The sequence below is a fragment of the Fistularia commersonii genome, chromosome 12 (assembly GCF_037954325.1).
Source record: "Fistularia commersonii isolate RoL2024-O1a breed Wild chromosome 12, RoL_Fcom_v1.0, whole genome shotgun sequence".
NCBI lineage: Eukaryota > Metazoa > Chordata > Actinopteri > Syngnathiformes > Fistulariidae > Fistularia > Fistularia commersonii.
This window is the reverse complement of record NC_141295.1, coordinates 3,265,246-3,283,254: the sequence shown is the minus strand read 5'-3', so window position 1 is coordinate 3,283,254 and position 18,009 is coordinate 3,265,246. Positions and strand designations below refer to the sequence as shown.

Genomic DNA, 18,009 nt, shown 5'->3' with positions numbered 1-18,009 from the left:
TGGGAAAAGTCATAAAATTTCAAGTTGGAAAAAAATAGTTTAAGGTGTTTTTTTTCTACAGCTAAACATGGTAGTGGGTCACTTTTGACCCACAAGACAACACAAGGCTTAAACCAATCATAGTATCACAGTATCGCAACACACAGTCAAGTAAGATATAGAATGATTAAAAAAAATTTTAAATTTGCGATACAGTGAGACGGCGAAAGGTGAAAGGACGGCGAGAGACCACTGCGTTCAACATTGGTCCGGTTTACTTAATTTCAATGTTGACTCACCTTAGTTTGTGCGCGTGTAATGCAGTAAGATTTAATCTTGAGGGAGTCATTTGCTCCGACCAGAGCCGGGAACCACTCCCGTTTCTCCGACGGAGTCCTGGTTACGTATAATAATCACCCCATGCATCGGGAGGGGGGAGGGAGCCCTCCGACTCGGATCAAACCGGCCACGTAAACGGGCGTGGTTGCGTCAACAGGTACTTTTTGAACTTCCACACAAGCAAACTCTTAACGGGTCTTCCCGTTTTTAAAAAAAAAAAAAAAAAAAAAAAAAAAAAAAATTCTCTCCTCCACCACAAGAAATAGACCTTGTTTGGTTTTTCAAAAAGGAGCATTCGGGGCCGGCGAACGCTGTAAGGAGGTGAAATCCGACGACGGAGGAAGAAGGGGGTCTTTGATATCGACCGTGAAGTTTGCGAGCCCTCGGCCAGCCGGGCGGGGGTTAATGAGGTTACGAGTCGGATGTGTTTGTTTAAAAACGCAGCCGCACAAAGCAAACCACCGGGCAGCGGTGAATCCCAATGAAGGCTCGGTTGTCGCCGCTTTGCTTCCGCATTAAACGTTTTTGTTTTTTTTTCCATTTCAAATTCTGCATAAGTAGGTTAGCTTCGCTGAAAGCTTCTTTTCAATGCGCCGGGAAAGCGCCGATATTTTGTCAGACCGTCATAAGGGTTTATTTCCCGAGAACCGGGAACGATTTGCGTATAACTCGAGAATGAGCCGGGTTTTCAGAAACTGATACGCAGGACTGAGGTCGAACCTGGCAGGGTTTTTTTTTTTTTTTCCTTTTTTTTTTTTTTTTTACTTAGGTCACAGATGAAAGATGAACATTGCTCCCAGGAAACATATTTGAACGCGTTTCAAGCACGTGCAACATGAGCTGCAATTACTTAAGCATTGTATGGTGATGGATTAGAAAAACCAAGTAATAATGTCTGAAATATTTTTTTTTTTTTTTTTAAGACCTTTCCACCATGGAGGAAAGGCTGCAGAAGCGAGAGTACGTGAAGCTCACGGAGTTTGTAGCAGACATGACCAAAATCTTCGACAACTGCCGTTACTACAACCCCAGTGACTCGCCGTTCTACCAGTGTGCCGAGGTTCTGGAGAACTTCTTTGTCCAGAAGCTCAAAGGCTTCAAAGCCAGCAGGTAAGACGGCGAACGCGTCGACCCCGAAATTTCACAGGCGAGAGGAAACGCAAAGGAGCGACGGGTAACGTCCAAAAACGAGGAGACCGACAAGCATGGGGAGAGCGAAAAAGTCGTTATCAGCTCATCTGACCTCTGACCTCTTGTGGAGGTTTTGTTGACACGCACGTTCTCCGCTGTGAAAATAATTTTCTTTTCGGGATTGAACTGTCCGCTGACTCCAGAACGTTTAGAGCAAATCTAAAAGTTTTCCAGTGTATCTTTTTTTTTTTTTTTGCTGATTCAAGTCAAATCCTAGTATTGCGGTGATTCCGTTTTGTAACTTTCTGTCAGTTTTGTTTAGTCATCAGGTTACGAATGATAAGCAGTAGATTTTATTCATGTAGGCTAACAAACGCCTTTTTCCGGGCAGAAACCACCGACCGAGCCGAGCTCAGCGAAAGAGCGGACAGAGATATCCAATAACTGCACTTGAAAGAACTTTCGTTCTTACACGATAAAACAACTAATCCGTCAACTTTAGTTCAATCACGACTTTTGGCGTTTGGCGGATTTAACCGCTCGTTGCACCGTATTCTCTCTCCGTGCTACCTTGCCGGTTAGCGAGAGTAAAACAAAACGTTCATCTCCATCTTTTCGCCTAACGCCGCCATTTCCAAACCTCCGATCATAAAAATGTATTCATTCATTTATGTTTCGCTTCTCCTCCAAAACACGGACCCTTTACCGACAAGCACGTCCGTCGGTAGAGGGTTTGCGTCATCGTCCCAAATTATTCGTTTCCGATTTTACTTGAAAACTCCCAGTCGGGTAGAAGCCCATCTACCACGTGCTACGCTAATTAGCACGTTAGCCACGCTGCATCTGAACGCGCAGGAAAGAGCGTGGTTGTATCACCGCCGCAGGGAGGATTGCAAAAATTTCACACAGTGACGGTGCGTTGGTTGTTTTGTTTTTTTTTTCCCAACACGTCATTTCCTCACTTTAAAAGACACTGCTTACAAGCTTTAAACCTAAAATGTTAGTCTTTTTTGGTTCGCATCCAAAGCTGTGCTTTAAGTGTGCTTCACTTGCATGTATTTATACCCATTCTCCTTCTCTCCCTCTCTATCTCTACTTCTACCTCTCTCTCTTTCCTACGCTCTCTCTCTCTCTCACAGATTGTGATGTCAAACTCCTGGGTGCCAGGGTCACTCTAAAAATCAAACAAAAGAATTTGTTATCCCGGATGTTGCTGTTTTTCCACTTTGTAAAAACAGCGATTTAAAAAGAAAAACAAAAAAAAAAAAAAAAAAAAATTCACTTTGTAAGAATGTTCATATATGAAGCCACACTGTACGTGTGATCCTTTTTTATTTTAGAAGAAAAAAACAATTTTTACTGTCAAAATGATGGCAGCCATGTTGGTAACACAAAGCATACAAGAGGGAAAATTTTTATTTTCTTACACTTCCTGGAACAAATAACTAATATTTTGGTTATATTTGGGTTGGGATGGTGCATTTAGAAGTTTATCAACCTCATCTTTAAAATTCATTTTTATTTGTTTTTTATTTGGGGGGGGTGATTGTAGATGCAAAATTAAACACCATCCATGAATAACTTAATTTAATATGACTGTTTATGATATTGGTCATAACGTGTTACAGCAGCACATTTTACCTCATCTCTCAGCTCAGTCGTTTTGTTTTTCTGAAAAAAAAAAAAAAGGCATACTTTTTATTGGCTGTACCCAGGCATAATTTTATTTTATCTGCAGATTCTGTTGTTTTGTGAAGGATTATTCTCATGTTCTAAAGGAAGTAATCATAGACTGCAGAACCTTTGGAGAAAATGTCCAAGTTTGCTGGCCTCAGTTCTAAATACAGTAAATATCACATCATACATTTAAGTATCATTTCACCAACATGGCTGCTCGGTCCATGTCAAAATGTCTGACCCACTGGCATCCAATACGATTTTTTTTAGTTCTGTTTGTTCGTTTGTATGTTCTCTAGTGCATATTTTTGTCATATTGTAAAGCTTTTAATAAAAAAAAAGAAAGAAAACAACCACATTATACACCTGTTTTCTTCCATTTCTATAGGTCTCATAACAACAAACTACAATCAGCAGCCTCTTAGTTCTCTCTTAAAAGCTTATTTCTTAAAAAGATAAAGCCCGACATTTCCTCTGCCTCGGTTAACTCCCCGCCCCCGGAGGCCGAACGAGAAGAGTTCACTTGCTCCCGACGCCTCGCTAGTAAAGGTCAACACCGCTGGATTAAACCCTCCGTCGTGCCGCCGTTGTGGAGCCGAGAGGCAAGAAGTGGATTGCGAAGCCGTCCGAAGGGGGTCGGACGCATTCACAAGATCCGGGGGGGGTGGGGCGGGGGGGGGAGGTCAAAGGTCGACCTCGGACTGTTCGGACCGATCCGTGAGAGGAAAGACGCAAAGCGGCGGACAGGACTGACGGTTTGATCGCACGGAAACCGGCTCTTTTTAAGAGATGGGTTATTTCTGTAGCTGAACTTGGTGTATCCCGTATTGGAAACTTTGCTCTTCCTTCCTCCCCCCCCCTCCGAGGTGTAAACATTCATTTGTCCCCTCAACAACAGAGACGTCCCCATCAAACCTCACGCCTGCACCAAACGTTGGACGCAAGACGTCCAAATGGAAAATTAAACGGCATATCAAGACTTTTGAGTTTATAAGCACCTCAAAGATGTTTGTTTTTTTTTTTATTTACCTAACACGAGCGGAACGACGCTCTTTTTACCCCGGCAAGAAATCCCAGAGCCAGTCAACATTGAGAATATGTTGGGTTTTTAAATTAGTCGATCTCAGGTGACCTCATGTGACCTCCCACGTGCCCGGTTATTTTGACTGTAAATGCCTTATTTGGATTTTATACACAGGAGTTTCGCTCTGCATGAAGCATGAACCGGCCTCATCGAATCCATCTGGTGCCACATCGAAAAAGTCGGCGATCGGTTTCACTACATTCCTCGTTCGTGTAGCTCTCTGCTGTGATCCATTTGTAATAGAAGATATATTTCTTAGAAATTGTTTTTCCGAAGGATTTACATCGCCGTCAAATTAATTCAGGGGTCTCCGTTTTTGTCCGAGGGCAGCTTCTTTCACGTTACTCAACCAGAAAACACCTACGACAGGCCATTTCACCCCCCCCCCCCCCCACACACACACACACACACAAACACACACATGGTGTTTTTGTTTTGGTTTTTTTTTGTCTGTCCTTGTGATATGCAAGTGAAAAATGTTAACTCACTCTCCATGTTAACTTGACTCGTCGATGACAAGAAGTGAAGAAATGGGTTTAGAGTCTTCAGGGAAGGTTCGATTAACCCACATGTACTGTACCTCCCTCCACACACACACACACACACACACACACACACATCGTCTTGTCTAACGTAGCTGCTCCCTCCTATCGGCCGCTTCCTCCACCAAATTTCATTGAAGATGACAGGTTTGCTTACATATGTCTCTCAACTCGCTGTCAAAACACGGTGAAAGTAATTGGATAACAGACTTTTTTTCCACTCATCAACTCCGTTATGTTGTGGTCTGTGGCAGCCGGTGTGGGAGTCAAATTTGAGCAGAGACTGGGGAGTCTTTGTACTGTGGGGTTTGTATTAAAAAAAAAATAAAAAAAAAATTTATAGCTGCATTTTTAGCATATTTGGGAATTTTTTTGTGATCTGTGATTATCGGTTTTATAGAGGAGGGGGGGGTGCGTCCGCCGTCGTTTTAAGCCGATACGAGTCGAAAAAAATTATTTTTTCATTTTGCGTGAGTAAGCGGAGTTGAGAGAGAATGTAGCTTCCGTCTTCTCGTTGTTTTTTCGTGGTCTCTTTCAGAAAAATCTCCCATGTAATCTGACAATGACGTGCTTTATCCACTGTTTATATTGACTGTATATGACAATTGTCCAAATGTGTAGAAATGAAAGATTTTTTTAGAGCAGTATATAATTTTTCACTCTTTGAACCAGCAACTAAGGCCACCTGTATGTTTTAACTATTTTTATTTTTCTCTTTAATTGAAGTGAACTCTCCAATTAAGTGAAATTGCCCTTTATATTTAAAGCGCTGCATATTGTGAGCATTAAGGTTTTGGATGAGGTAGAGTGACAGGAACTCTTGTGAAGAGTTCTTTTTTTTTTTTTTTTTTTTTTGTAAGAAATCAACCAGTTCAGCATAACTTCTATATTGACATGGCATTTCTTGTATTATTTATTCATATCAATGAAATATTCTGTTTTTTTTTCTTCTTTTTTTTGAGTAATGTTAAAAGAAATGTAACAGCTATTAAAAAAAGTACTCTATGTTTTTAACAGATTGTGGCAACTCTGAAGAGATTCTCTTTTTTACTTGATAGGACAATTCATCCTAGATAATAAATAATGTTTTTGACACCACTTTTTAAAAGATGTTTTTTTTTTTTTTCTTTGTTTGATTGCGACAGAAAGTTTGATCTAAGTTATTTAAAAAAAAAGGCCCCCTGTGTGTGTGTGTGTGTTTGTTTTTTTTCTTTAAAGGATTGCGCATTTCTCACATCATTAGTGTGTTTATTTCAATTGAACCCATCGAGAAAACATCAAAAAAAGCGCCTCACATTAAAAAAAAAAAAAAGTAAAAATAGCATACAGCACACATAAATATGGAAACATAAAAGAGAGATGGGATTTGACCCACTTTTCTAAAGGACAGCCTTAAATATCCAAAGGAAAAAAAAAAGCCAAAAACTGCTTTAGTTCAAGGCTCACATGAGATTCCGTACTCAAATTGAAGGATGTCAGAGATCTACTAGTATGGGAGCGCTGCAGCATCACATTTACAGTTTAGCAGCCCAAAAAACATCACAATAGTCCTTGTCTGCACCTTTTAATCACCTGGGTTTTGAAAAATGAGGATGGTCTTGATTTGGAGGGAACCATGAAAATACAGACAATCTGATCTGCAATTTCTGAAGCATCAACAATGTGTTTATCTGAATATTGCATGTTTACTGATTTTATTCTTGAAACAAAAAAACAACTTTAGGCTACATCAGATTATGAATCGACTTTGAAATTTAGATATTTAATAGTTCGGTTGTTTTTAACATAATCCATATTTCAGGGTGATATTATGGTCAAGATGGTGGGCTTATGGTAAAAGGATGCCTTCCAATGTCAACATGTATTGTTTTTACGATACATTTCATAAATGGATAGTATTAACTTCATAACAATAATGCGTAATGACGCGCCGCAAAGTAAGCGCGATATGAGGAATCCCACCGGGGGGGCCCTAAGAGAATTTCAGAGTTCTGAAATTCAAGTTTTTGTCCATACATTTCAAAGCAACACGTGAACGCTGAAAGACAAGGCCGTGACCTCCGACATGCTCCCACAAACACTTCCTGTGATCGCGTTCCCCGAAGATGCACCTCGGAGGTTGACCTTTGGCCGTCCTCTCGCGCCCATCCTCCCCCCCTACTGCTTTCCCCTCCCCCTCTAAAGCTGCTCAGTGACTCCTCGGCAGTGGTGGGCCGTCAGGGCCTGCAAGGCCTTCTCTGCTGGCCTAAAAAAAAAATCTGAATCACATACTGATTTTAATCACTATTGAATCTTCGTTATATTTTGAATCTCGAATCTGATTAAATGATTCCAAATGGTCTGCCTGCTTCCTTTCATGGCATTTTCCCTTACTGTGCTGCTTCAAGACATGTATTTTCATTGAACAAAGAGCATTTAACCAATCAAATTTCAGCTGTTATTTGTTGCCAGGCAGGGTCAACAGCAAAGAAATCTGCTTGGAGACCAGCAGAATCCGATCCACAGGCGCTCTGGTGAAAAATAAATGTCGATGAAACTGTCGCTTCAACCCATCAGATTTTGAGTTGTGACACCCAAGGCCTTCTAGAAGGCTACACTAACGTCGTCGTGCCACATGCCTTTTGACTGGATCGTCAGAGAGCGCACCAGCCAGAGCGAGGGGGCAGCATCTGTAGCGAGCTGCGTGAACACAATTAAAGTTTGTGCAACACTTTCCTGGGGGGGAAACCAGAGTGGATCTAGAACTTAGTGAGCAAGCACGCAGGGAAACACAGCTCCACAACGAAAAGATGAAGAAAAATAGGGAAATCTTCAGAAGACTGACAGTTTTATAGCCATGTAACAGTTATTAAGGGGATGCACGGCCCGCCACTGCTCCTCGGTCTTGCACGGACAGTGGGAGCGGATGACCGCTGGCCTAAATTGGTTTCATACCGTCGCCTGTGGGGCCAGCATACAGAGAGGGACTTAGAAATAACTCCCTCACCCCCGCCGTCTCGCTCTCTTCCACTCCTCTTCTACATCCTCTGTGAGGAGGAATGTCCTCCCACTGTGATAGTAGCCAAGATGTGTAACAGGCTCCTGTTTCCTGCCCGCCTACATCTGCTCCCGATCCCGAAAAGAGCCTTCCCCGAGCCTGGGAACCGACCGACCGGGCCGACGGAGCGACGGGAACGGGAGAAGCCACCGCTCCGGCGTACCGGGGAAGGATGTTTTCAAAGAAAGCGTCTGCCAAGTTCAAGGGAAGAGTTGCGTTGAGGACAAAAGCATTTTTCTGTGAGAGTACAAAACAGACATTTTTATTGGGTTCATGTGGTCAGACAATGTCATCATTCAGTGCATGTCCTTTTCCCTTTCAAGAAAACTACGAGCCAGAGGTCGCACTGTTACAATCAAGCCATAGATTTCTGATTAAATCACACGCGATCCCTTTGAGGATAGACCCGACACCCCCTTTCCTGCTTCGACTTCCGTCCCGTGCCATTTCACATAAAGTTCTTTATTCCCCGTCCACCTTGCTCCCTGCCTCAATACTTTGAATAATCCCGAATGTTTGTGTGCGAGCAAGAAAACAGGAGCCGTCGAAAAAAAAAGGGAAGCGACGTCCGAGGCATTTTTCCCCGTCGTGCGTCCAGGTGCGGGGGGGCTCAGATTACCGGGATTAGATTAACGGCATATTCCGGTAACAACACACACCCCCTCCTCATTCATTTTGATGTCTCAGACTACTAGGGGTGAAAATTTTGATATGAACATATACTGATGGTTAGAAAAAATAAGCTGCTTTCATGAAAAGCTGTCTGTCTATCCCTCTTTCTCCTCTAGTTTTTTTTCTTCCACCTTCTCCGCTGGGGTTTGTTGTTTTTTTCAAACCCTGCAACAATAATAATGCACTTCCTGCTTACCAATAATGACAGAATGCCCCCGGCTGGGTTCTGCAAAGCGATGCTATTCAGTGCAAAAACAACAGTTTGTGTTCGTATCACTTTGATAAAAAAAAAGAAAAAAATGACCAGACTTCATCTACCGACTTTATATAATGACAAGTTATCTCGGCAAAGCTTATATAATTCGGCTTTCATAAGGAAATGCACTTATCGTCTATCCATTTTTACACCGATGCCACATTCTCAGTCCCAGCTGCTCAATGCTAACAGAAACTAATTATAGAATATTCCCAGTACTATAAATTAAATGAAAGCTAAATATTCAAGCGTGGGATTCCCAGTTCGGTGTCTTTTCAAACGCTTCGGGGAACTTCATGTGCCAGCCATGAACGAATGAATGAGGAGTTACAGTGGAGTTGTCGTGATCAGCTGTTTTTGGTGCGTTATTATTTAACAAAAAAAAAAAAAAAAAAAAAAATCCTGTTTTTTTTCCACCTTGCATTAGCGTTCCTGTCATTTTGTCAGTTTTAAAGATTCATTCAACGACTGGATTACGATACGCTGAAGCGGTTCCACAAGAAAGTAAATCCATTCCTATTGCAAACATCTTCGTCCTGTTATAATACTGAAGGGTTACTTATGATCAGTTCTCAGTTCTTATGATCCGTAGTCTTTTTTTTTTTTTTTTTTTTTTTTAGTTCACCTACACCTGGAGCGTGTAGCCTCCAGGGTTTTCTGATGCCTCCTTTTGTTGAACCTCTTAACGTAGTTGTTGCTTCTCAGGAGACCGTCTCCGGGTTTCAGTCGACCTCCCAACAGGTTCAGAAGGTCACTGGGAAGATGGCGCCTCCGATGGTAGATGTGGCCCATTATTATGTATCTGGTCCCTTGGGAGCAAAAAAAAAAAAACAAAAAAAAAAGAGGGATGTTGGATCAAATGAGTTATGAAAAGTCGGTCATTGAGGTTTTTTTTTTTTTTGCAAATCTCTTGAAATTCTTTTGTTGCTCAGGATTTGAGAAAGTGGATCTCACCCCTCTGATAAAGCTAGGAATCATAATTCATAGCTAATTCCTCTCCATTCAGCCGCCGGCAACCATAAAAACCTATCTTTAACCTAAAAAAAAAACAAAAAACTGTGCAATATTTCATTTCACTGTGCAATATTCAGAACTGTGCAATACTTCATTTCATAACCGCTACACTACAATTTTTCCTTTTATCATACTATTGTGCACTCCTTACCTCACTTGTTACTAAGACACTTATAGCTTTTATCACTTGTTTTACTAAGACACTTTATAGTTTCACTGAGACACTTTATAGTTTATAGTTTATTTTTATTTCTAATTCTGCCTTTTTCTTTTTATTATTGATTACTGTTATATTTTCTGTAACTCTGGCACAACAATTTCCTTCGGGATTAATAAAGTTGTTTTTATCTTATCTTATCTTATCTTATCTTAGCAAATCATCATTTTTAAGTGAAAAATATTTAATTCAAAAATGTGCATTTTTATTATTTCTCCAGTCCTCGCTGTGACCGTCGAACGTGAAATAGTAAGACGTTTTAATGATGTCATCCCGGGCTCAGGGGAAAGAGTAACCAAGATTTTCCCATTTTTCTGTTATTTGGAACAAACAACTAACTCGCTCTGGATCACTTGGTCAAAGAAACTGTTATTCCATTCGTGATTGTTTGGATTTGGGTTTATGACTCCGCGTTCAGGGACCTCGCTGCCCTTTCACATGTCTCCGCGGAAAGCCTCGGAGGGAGGCGGGGAGGGAAACACCTCCTTGACATCCCACGTACCCGCAACAAAAAGGCCAAAGCGGAGAGAACAAGCAGTGAAAAGGCCAAATGAGCTTAGCTTAGCTTAGCTAGTCTGGTGGAAACATAGGGCCTGGTGGAAACATAGGGCCTAAACCAGAATAAACTGATTTTAGTTTCACCGAGCAACATTAAGAGCACGATATAAACCATCAGTTTGAAGTATCCCTTTATAGCAGGGGTGAGCAAACTACGGCCCGCGGGCCACATCCGGACCGTTGGTCTTTTTAATCCGGCCCACCGAAGATTGGTACAGAATTCCTCCTTGCTGTGAATTTTTTCAAACAGGAGATCATTTCATTTTTGGATCTACTTGAGAATTTTCCTGAGCTGAATGACTCAAAATTTGGATTTGTGATTTAGCCTTTTCTGTGGACATACTGACACATGAATGAGCTGGACGTGAAGCTACAAGGGAAAAACCGTCAACAAACGTCGGAGCCTTCAGCATCGAGGTGGTTTTATTTTCAAAGCAGATGTCAGATAATGTTCAGACAAATGCGTTTTTTTTTTATTTTTTTTTTTTATTTTTTTATATGTATCATATCTTGTGCTGACCCGGCCCGTCTGTCAAATTTTGAATGTCAATGCGACCCCTGAGCCAAAAAGTTTGCCCACCCCTGCTCTATAGTTACTGCAATTCTGTACACACACACACACTTATTTTATTCTTAATGGGCACCATCACCCTTCTCGCATCTTCTCACTCTCTAAGATCATGTTAAATAATCTCCCCTAGACATTCCCCGAAGAGGCAAAAGCCAAAAGGAAAAGAAGAAAAAGAAGGTCCAAGTATTTCTCAAAAAAGTCTATTCGAAACAAATCATTCATTCTCGACTCCAACAAACAGATTTTAAATCCTCATAAGCAAAATATGTCTGTTCTGTTACCGTAATTAACATTTTACATAGACTCTTGTGATATTTATGACTCATCTTATAATGAGGATTATTTTAAAAACTAATTGAATATTGGATTCACTGAAACCGACCCAGCTCTAGAGTAAGGTATAAAAAGAAAAACCCTTGCATATTGACTTTATGCATCAATCAAAGTCGCAAAAAAATAAAAAGTACTTGTGACAAAAGGCCTAGGTCAGGGGTCGGCTCTTTCATGTTTACACTGCGGCTCCCAGTGGCTTGGGAAAATAAATTATAAATATTTAATTAAAGTGTATTTCATTTGTGTTAATTCCTTTTTTTAACTTTTAGTTCTAAGTTGGAAGATTATTGTGATCTTGAAATATTAAATAAAATTACATTTATTATTTTTCGCCGCTCAAAATAGCGTCACACTTGCGGAAGCCGATATACCCGCCGGCCGGTAAAGTCCCGATTTGCAGATGCTGTGCGCAGCAGAAGTCCCATAAACCAGGTCAAATAAATATTTATGAAGATTTTTTGCAAATATTTATTTTTTATTGTTTACTGACAGTGATTTTTTTCCCGATTTATTTTTAAAATTCAGGTCAAGGCTCCGCTCCACGCTCTGAAAGCCCAAAGCTCAAAATGAGTTCGTTAAATAAATAAAATTTAATTTTCTCCGTAATACTTTGTGAATTTCAGAGGCAACACTGTGCAATATTTCATTTCATTTCATAACAGCTACACTACAATTTTTCCTTTATCATACTATTGTGCACTCCTTACCTCACTTGTTACTATGACACTTATAGTTTTATCACTTGTTTACTAAGACACTTTATAGTTTCACTGAGACACTTTATAGTTTATTTTTATTTCTAATTCTGCCTTTTTCTTTTTATTATTGATTACTGTTACATTTTCTGTAACTCTGGCACAACAATTTCCTTCGGGATTAATAAAGTTGTTCTTATCTTATCTTATCTTATCTTATCTTAACACACTACACACTTGTTTATACAAAGTGTGAAGGTAATAAAAAGCAACATATACAGTGGTACCTTTATTTTGGACGTCAAAAAGTAATTGCGGCTCCCGGTGTTTTCTTTTCCGAGGAAACCGGGTCCAAATGGCGTTTTGGGTGTTACGGGTTGCCGACCTCTGAACTTGGGGTTTACATATGACGAAACCGGACTCACCGAGTTTAATATCAGGACAGGGTTTGCTGCACTTGTACGTGTCCAAAACCAAAAGGCGAACTTTGAAGAAGAAGCTGTCGGGGGTCACGTAGAGGCGACTCATCTTGTAGAAACCGTCGCTGCCGACCATCAGCGTGATGAGACGTATCCCTTTACGCACCACGTCGATGTCGTGGACGATACCGTTGACAGCTGCGATGGAGGAAATTAGGATCGGAATATTAGAAATTCAAATCTGTGGATGAGCGACGAGTTAAAAGTGACATAAAATGTCATTAGCGGTGTGTTTTATTAAAGCTCAGGCGGATTAGTCGCCGCTTTTTTTTAAACCGTTCCTGCGTTTGATCGCCATTTATCCGGCTCACGTACCAAACTCGCTGTAGCAGTAATATTCTCTCTCCTCCTTCTCTTTCCTGCATTCGCTTATGCAGAACGCGTCGTGTGAGAAGTCGGACTCTGCGGGGAAAAGAGAAAAGAAAACATTAAAAAAAAAAAAAAATTTGTTTAATAGCGTCTAATCTCAGAGAACTACAGAATCGGTTTTCTTTTGTAAATTTCCCTCCTGAAATTAAATTATTTTGTCCTGTATTCACTTCCCTTGGAGAAAAGAGAGATGAAGAATGGCATGCTGTGAAAATAAGATTTTATTTTTTTTTTTTGGGAGCGTCTTTTTGTTTATTTATTCAAAGGCATTAGGTCATTTTGTGCTCGGTCGGGGGTCAAACTAATTCCAAGTAAGAAAAACACACAACGAATCCGGTTTCAGTCATTTCACATGATGACGATCTTAATAAAATACTTCAAGGCATGTCTGCGCGGATTATTTTGGGTAATGAATAATAAATCGTGTGAAAGCACGAAAGCATTATTTGCTTATCTTTTGAAATCCCAAAAAAAGGGATATTAAATTTAAATTCAGAGATATTGAAACGTGAATAACACACGTCGGACTCCGGGGCCTGGAAACGACAAAATCGCGACGTACCTCGTCTCTGGAGGTCGAATTGGTAAAGCAAGCTGGAGGAGCGCCGGTTGAAGTTGACGGACGGTCGGCTGTTGTTCCAAGTCGCCGCGCCGATACCTGACTGATAGATGCTGGATTTGCCCGGCCGGTTTTCCTCCGGGTCTAACCGCCGGTTGGCGGGGTCTCTGCGTGACGACGGAGCCGGTTGGTGCGGCTGCGCCGGTTGCGCGTGAGTCGCGATCCTCGGCCTGGAGTTCGGGTGAATCTCCGGCTCGCTCTGCGACGGAGGTCCGATGCTGGACTGGTTATCGTGACTGGTTTTCTGCACGGTGCGATTGGCGACCGTAGCTGCGGTCAGTTGGGTTTTGGGAAGCAGACCGGCCGCTTCTCCGCGGGTTTTATCGGCGTTGAACTCGACCAGGCGGTCGCTCTTGGGTCCCTTCTTGCTTTTGTTGTGGAGACTGTGATGGCGAGGAACGGGAGCGAGGTCAGTGTGCTTTGGCCAAATGGCAGACGGTAAAGGATGGAGGGTAAATTTGGACTCACTGGTCCTGCTGCTCTTTTCAAGAAGTTCATTGATGGGCAGAGATGGCTCTTTAACCACTAGTCTGCTCTGGTTGCCCGGACCTGTATCTACAAAGCTGGTCTGGCCCTTTTCTATAAGAGTGTACAACTCTGGAATCGAGACAAAAAAAAGGTTTGCATTTGAAACAACGCTTTTTATATACCGGCATTATCAAAGTCCTACTGGTCAAACAATGGGTTTAAAATTCGATTCCGGTTTCTCCCTTTATGGTATACAAGTTTTTTTTAACTTGACTTGAAAAGATCTCAGGATAACATGACGAAAAGTAACCGAATACTTCAATCCATCAAATTAATAGTTACTTCATAACTGCTAGGCAGGTAGTACGTCTTTATGAGAATTAAGCAAACACCCTTGACGCGACAACAACTTGGATTTCATTACAAGATCCAAGGCTGCCAAATGCGCAAAGATCGGAATCTGACTGAACCGAACGGATTTAATAAAAATGCAACAAAGTAGAGAACTATTTCGGTCAGTGCGTAAATACAAATGTAAAACCATACTCTTCTCGATTGTCACAAAACGGTCAGACTTACCGTTAACAACATGCTCCTCTGACTTGTCAAGAGGAAACACTATAAACAAGAGAAAGAGAGTAATCCCAATCATCCTGGATGTTCTGGAGGAACACTGTGAATTTGGCTGCAGAGCCAGGGTTTTTATAGAGGACGGAGATGGGATGGGGGAGAGGTGGGACGTCCTAAACACCGAGACAAACACACTCACACTCCTTTCATTCACCAAACGTCTGTTGTTGTTAAAGTACAAATGCTGGAAGGTGTGTAAATCCTATATGTTGTCTGCTGTTAATCAGAAATACATATGAGATGGAATAAATTCACATCTTTTATGGAATACAATGCAACAATGCAGTATATATGGATATATACATATATATATATGTGTGTGTGTGTGTGTGTGTGTGTGTACACAGCATGTATTTACTTTCTTGGTTTCAAATATCAGAATAGAATTCTGCAGATAAAATAACATAATTATTTGATCTTACTTGTTGGTGATAGTCTTGAACTACTGCTACTATTTTACAAACTACTTTACAAACCATGACAGCAATGCATGATTTTGAAATTTAGTATTTAATTGGGTAGCTTAGCAAATTAGTTTAATTTTAACATTAAAATAGCCATTTTGGTGGCTGTTAAAATGCTTTTTTTTCCCTGTGGTTTGACCAGGAGATATCAAATTGAGTCAGAGTACTAAAAGGGTATCTTCTATTTAGAAACATATTTGATAACTTTAAAATATGTGTAATTATTTCAGTTTTAGCTGCCATGAGTAATCACAGCAATCTAAAGAAATTTATGGAAAGTGCTTTAAATGCAGTTGTTTAGATTTTCCTAAATCCTAATCTACATAACAACTGAGCATATACTGTGATTTGGCCTTTTTTTTTATTTTTATTTTTTAATTGAATTTCATTTAAATTTTCTAAACGCACCACAACACAAAACGACCACACCAAGCTGGAGTTAATCTCTGCTACACCCTAGCGGATCAACGCTGAATTAAACATGCGCATTGATAATAATAATAATAATAATAATAATGATGATGATAATAATAATAAAATTAATTTTCACGCCGTTATTTGTTTACACCACACGTTGAGAACTATTCACACTTTTAAATGTCCATTCCGAGGGTTGTGTTATTTTTACTCAACGACTTCATACGGATAGATACGGGAATTAATAAACAATAATCATTAGAGGGTGTAGTTGATTTTTTACGAGATTTCTTACGCTTATAAAGATTTATTCCCGCAGATTGAGACACGAAAGCGATTGGTTGTTTGTAAAATGAAACTAAATACGACCCAGATGGGACTCGAACCCACAATCCCCAGCTCCGGAGGCTGATGCCTTATCCATTAGGCCACTGGGTCATTACGTGGTGAAGATGGAAAAAAGGTATTTATAAAGGACATTAAAATCCACGTGAAACGTATATTTTGGCGTTTCCGTGTGTCGTGCGTATAAATGTTGTCCACAGTTCGACGGTTGTTTCACACTCGTCAGTCAAAGCAGGAAAAGACCGCGTAATCTCGCGAGACTTTGACAGGCTGATTTGAGTTACGTACTTTTCTTTTTTTAGGCCGCAGAGGCTAAAGTTACCTGGTGCGTTTTTGGGAGTGTCATCCAACGAGCCAATGAGAAACCAAGGAAAGTGGGCGTGTGTGAGTGTGTGTGAGTGTGACCGTCTCAGTGATCGAACAGATGGCCAAATTTGACTGGATTCAATGGAAAAAAAAATGGAAAAAAATTAAAATAAATAACAAATATTACCGGCTGCTGAAAAAACACTTTTGCCTTTGTCAAAAGTTCTTCTAGAGCAAGGCTGATAAATGGTGGCACAGTAGAAATATGAGAAATATGAGTTCAGGGAAGTCGTAACAATGTGAAATTAGGCAATTAATTTACCGTATAAAGCTAATAATGGTCAAAACATGGTGCAAAATGAGTGTAAAAGTACCTTCTTTTTTTTTTTTTTTTTACTGTTTATACAATTTCCTACTATTATTTATTATTGTTATGTTTAACTTGAAACTGGCACAACAATTTCTTTCGGGATAAATAAAGTTATTCTTATTCTTATTCTTATTCTTATTCTTATTCTTATTCTTATTCTTATTCTTATTCTTATTCTTATTCTTATTCTTATTCTTAAGGAATAGTTGAGAAATTCTTGCTATAATCTTCTTATTATAGCAACTGATTTTCTTCCCTTGAAGACATTTCACCTCTCATCGGACAGTTCTCCACCAATTGTAGACAAAAGTTTTTATTGATTTTTTTTGATTCAGCAAGCAAGATGGATGAGGTGTGATTTGAGCAGTCCATTATATAGAAAGGCTGAGAACAGAGACATTGAGTAGATGTTCCCTTCAGAAAGGGAGAGTCAAACTGGGAAAACAGAAAACACTCCAGCTGGCAAAGATGAAGTTTGTGTATTACTTTCATGAACACATTGAGGGGAAAAACACGAGGGCTCCTATCAATATGGATTCAGAAAAGGAGCGCGTCTTCTTTTCCCATCGGCTGCTCTCTTCAGGGGTCGCCACAGCAAATCAACCTCCTCCATCAAACCTTATTCTCTATATCCGACGTCTTCATCTCTGCAACCTCTGACTCTGCCTCTTGTCCTTTCCTCAGTGCCACTGCTTCTAAACCATACAGCTTCGCTTGGGTCAACACTATCTTGTACAAATTTCCTTTACTTCTGGCTGATTCCTTTTTATCACAAAGTACCCCTGACACTTTTCTCCATCCTTTCCAACCTGCTTGAATTGATTTCTTCACCTCTTTTCCACACTCTCCATTGCCCTGGACAACTGACCCAAAGAAGCCTACTTAAAATCCTCCATTTCTTCCGTCTTGCCGCAGCTAACCTTGATTCATCTCCTTTCAAGGACATGCCTCCTCCTCTTCGCTGCTCTCACTGCAGCTCACAATGTCATCTGCGAGCATCATAATCCGTGGAGATTCCTGTCTAACCTCATCTGTCGGCCTGTCCATCCCCACAAGGGGCTTCGAGCTGACCAATAATGTCGCTCCACTCCCACCTTGAACTTCTTTATCACACACCTCAACACCATCTCACAGCTGACATACATGTCCTGTAACTGTCTAACATGCTTCTATGCCACTCCAGACTTCCTCTTACAGTACCATAGTTCCTCACGGCACCCTTCCGTATGCTTTTTCCCGATCTGCAAAGACCCAGTGTAGCTCCCTATGATGTTCTCTGTGCTTTTTTTTATCACCATTTAAAGCAAATGTTGCATATATAGTACTCTTTCAAGGCTACTGCTATTCACAAATGGTCACTTCTGCTCTCAGACTACTCTTTCCCACAAGTTCATTGTATGGGTCATCAACTTTATTCCTGTATAATCGCCTCAATTT

General features: G+C 40.6%; 2 protein-coding genes and 1 non-coding gene across 5 annotated transcripts in view; 1 reads left to right on the top strand and 2 right to left on the bottom strand.

Annotated features, from left to right (window-relative positions):
* LOC147228145 (nucleosome-remodeling factor subunit BPTF-like) overlaps nucleotides 1-5,585 on the top strand; it is a 56,597-nt gene extending 51,012 nt beyond the window's left edge. For 2 of the 3 annotated variants that reach the window (XM_086156377.1, XM_086156375.1), the window contains exons 34-35: nucleotides 1,242-1,428; nucleotides 3,515-5,585. In XM_086156377.1, coding sequence (XP_086012503.1) covers nucleotides 1,242-1,428; nucleotides 3,515-3,551 — 224 coding nt within the window. In that variant the 3' untranslated portion in view covers nucleotides 3,552-5,585. Of the gene's footprint in view, nucleotides 1-1,241; nucleotides 1,429-2,588; nucleotides 3,481-3,514 lie in introns of those variants that run through there. The other variant, XM_086156374.1, reaches the window with a different exon arrangement.
* On the bottom strand, nucleotides 5,583-14,754 carry LOC147228144 (UPF0450 protein C17orf58 homolog). Its single transcript, XM_086156378.1, has 5 exons — nucleotides 14,620-14,754; nucleotides 13,516-14,169; nucleotides 12,900-12,986; nucleotides 12,531-12,722; nucleotides 5,583-9,526 (listed from the first exon to the last, which is right to left on the bottom strand). The coding sequence occupies exons 1-5, from the start codon at nucleotides 14,690-14,692 to the stop codon at nucleotides 9,339-9,341; spliced, it is 1,194 nt and encodes a 397-aa protein (XP_086012504.1). The 5' UTR covers nucleotides 14,693-14,754; the 3' UTR covers nucleotides 5,583-9,338.
* Nucleotides 14,755-15,916: 1,162 nt separating this feature from the next.
* On the bottom strand, nucleotides 15,917-15,989 carry trnar-ccg (transfer RNA arginine (anticodon CCG)). Its single transcript has one exon. It is a non-coding gene; the product is annotated as a tRNA-Arg (tRNA).
* Between the last annotated feature and the right edge of the window lie 2,020 nt (nucleotides 15,990-18,009).

Coding starts and splice junctions, on each gene's coding strand:
- LOC147228144 (XM_086156378.1), bottom strand. CDS start 14,692: ATGATTGGGATTACTCTCTTTCTCTTGTTTATAGTGTTTCCTCTTGAC. Junction 14,170..14,619: donor AGAGGAGCATGTTGTTAACG/GTAAGTCTGACC, acceptor TCTCGATTCCAG/AGTTGTACACTCTTATAGAA. Junction 12,987..13,515: donor ATTCGACCTCCAGAGACGAG/GTACGTCGCGAT, acceptor TTTTCCCCGCAG/AGTCCGACTTCTCACACGAC.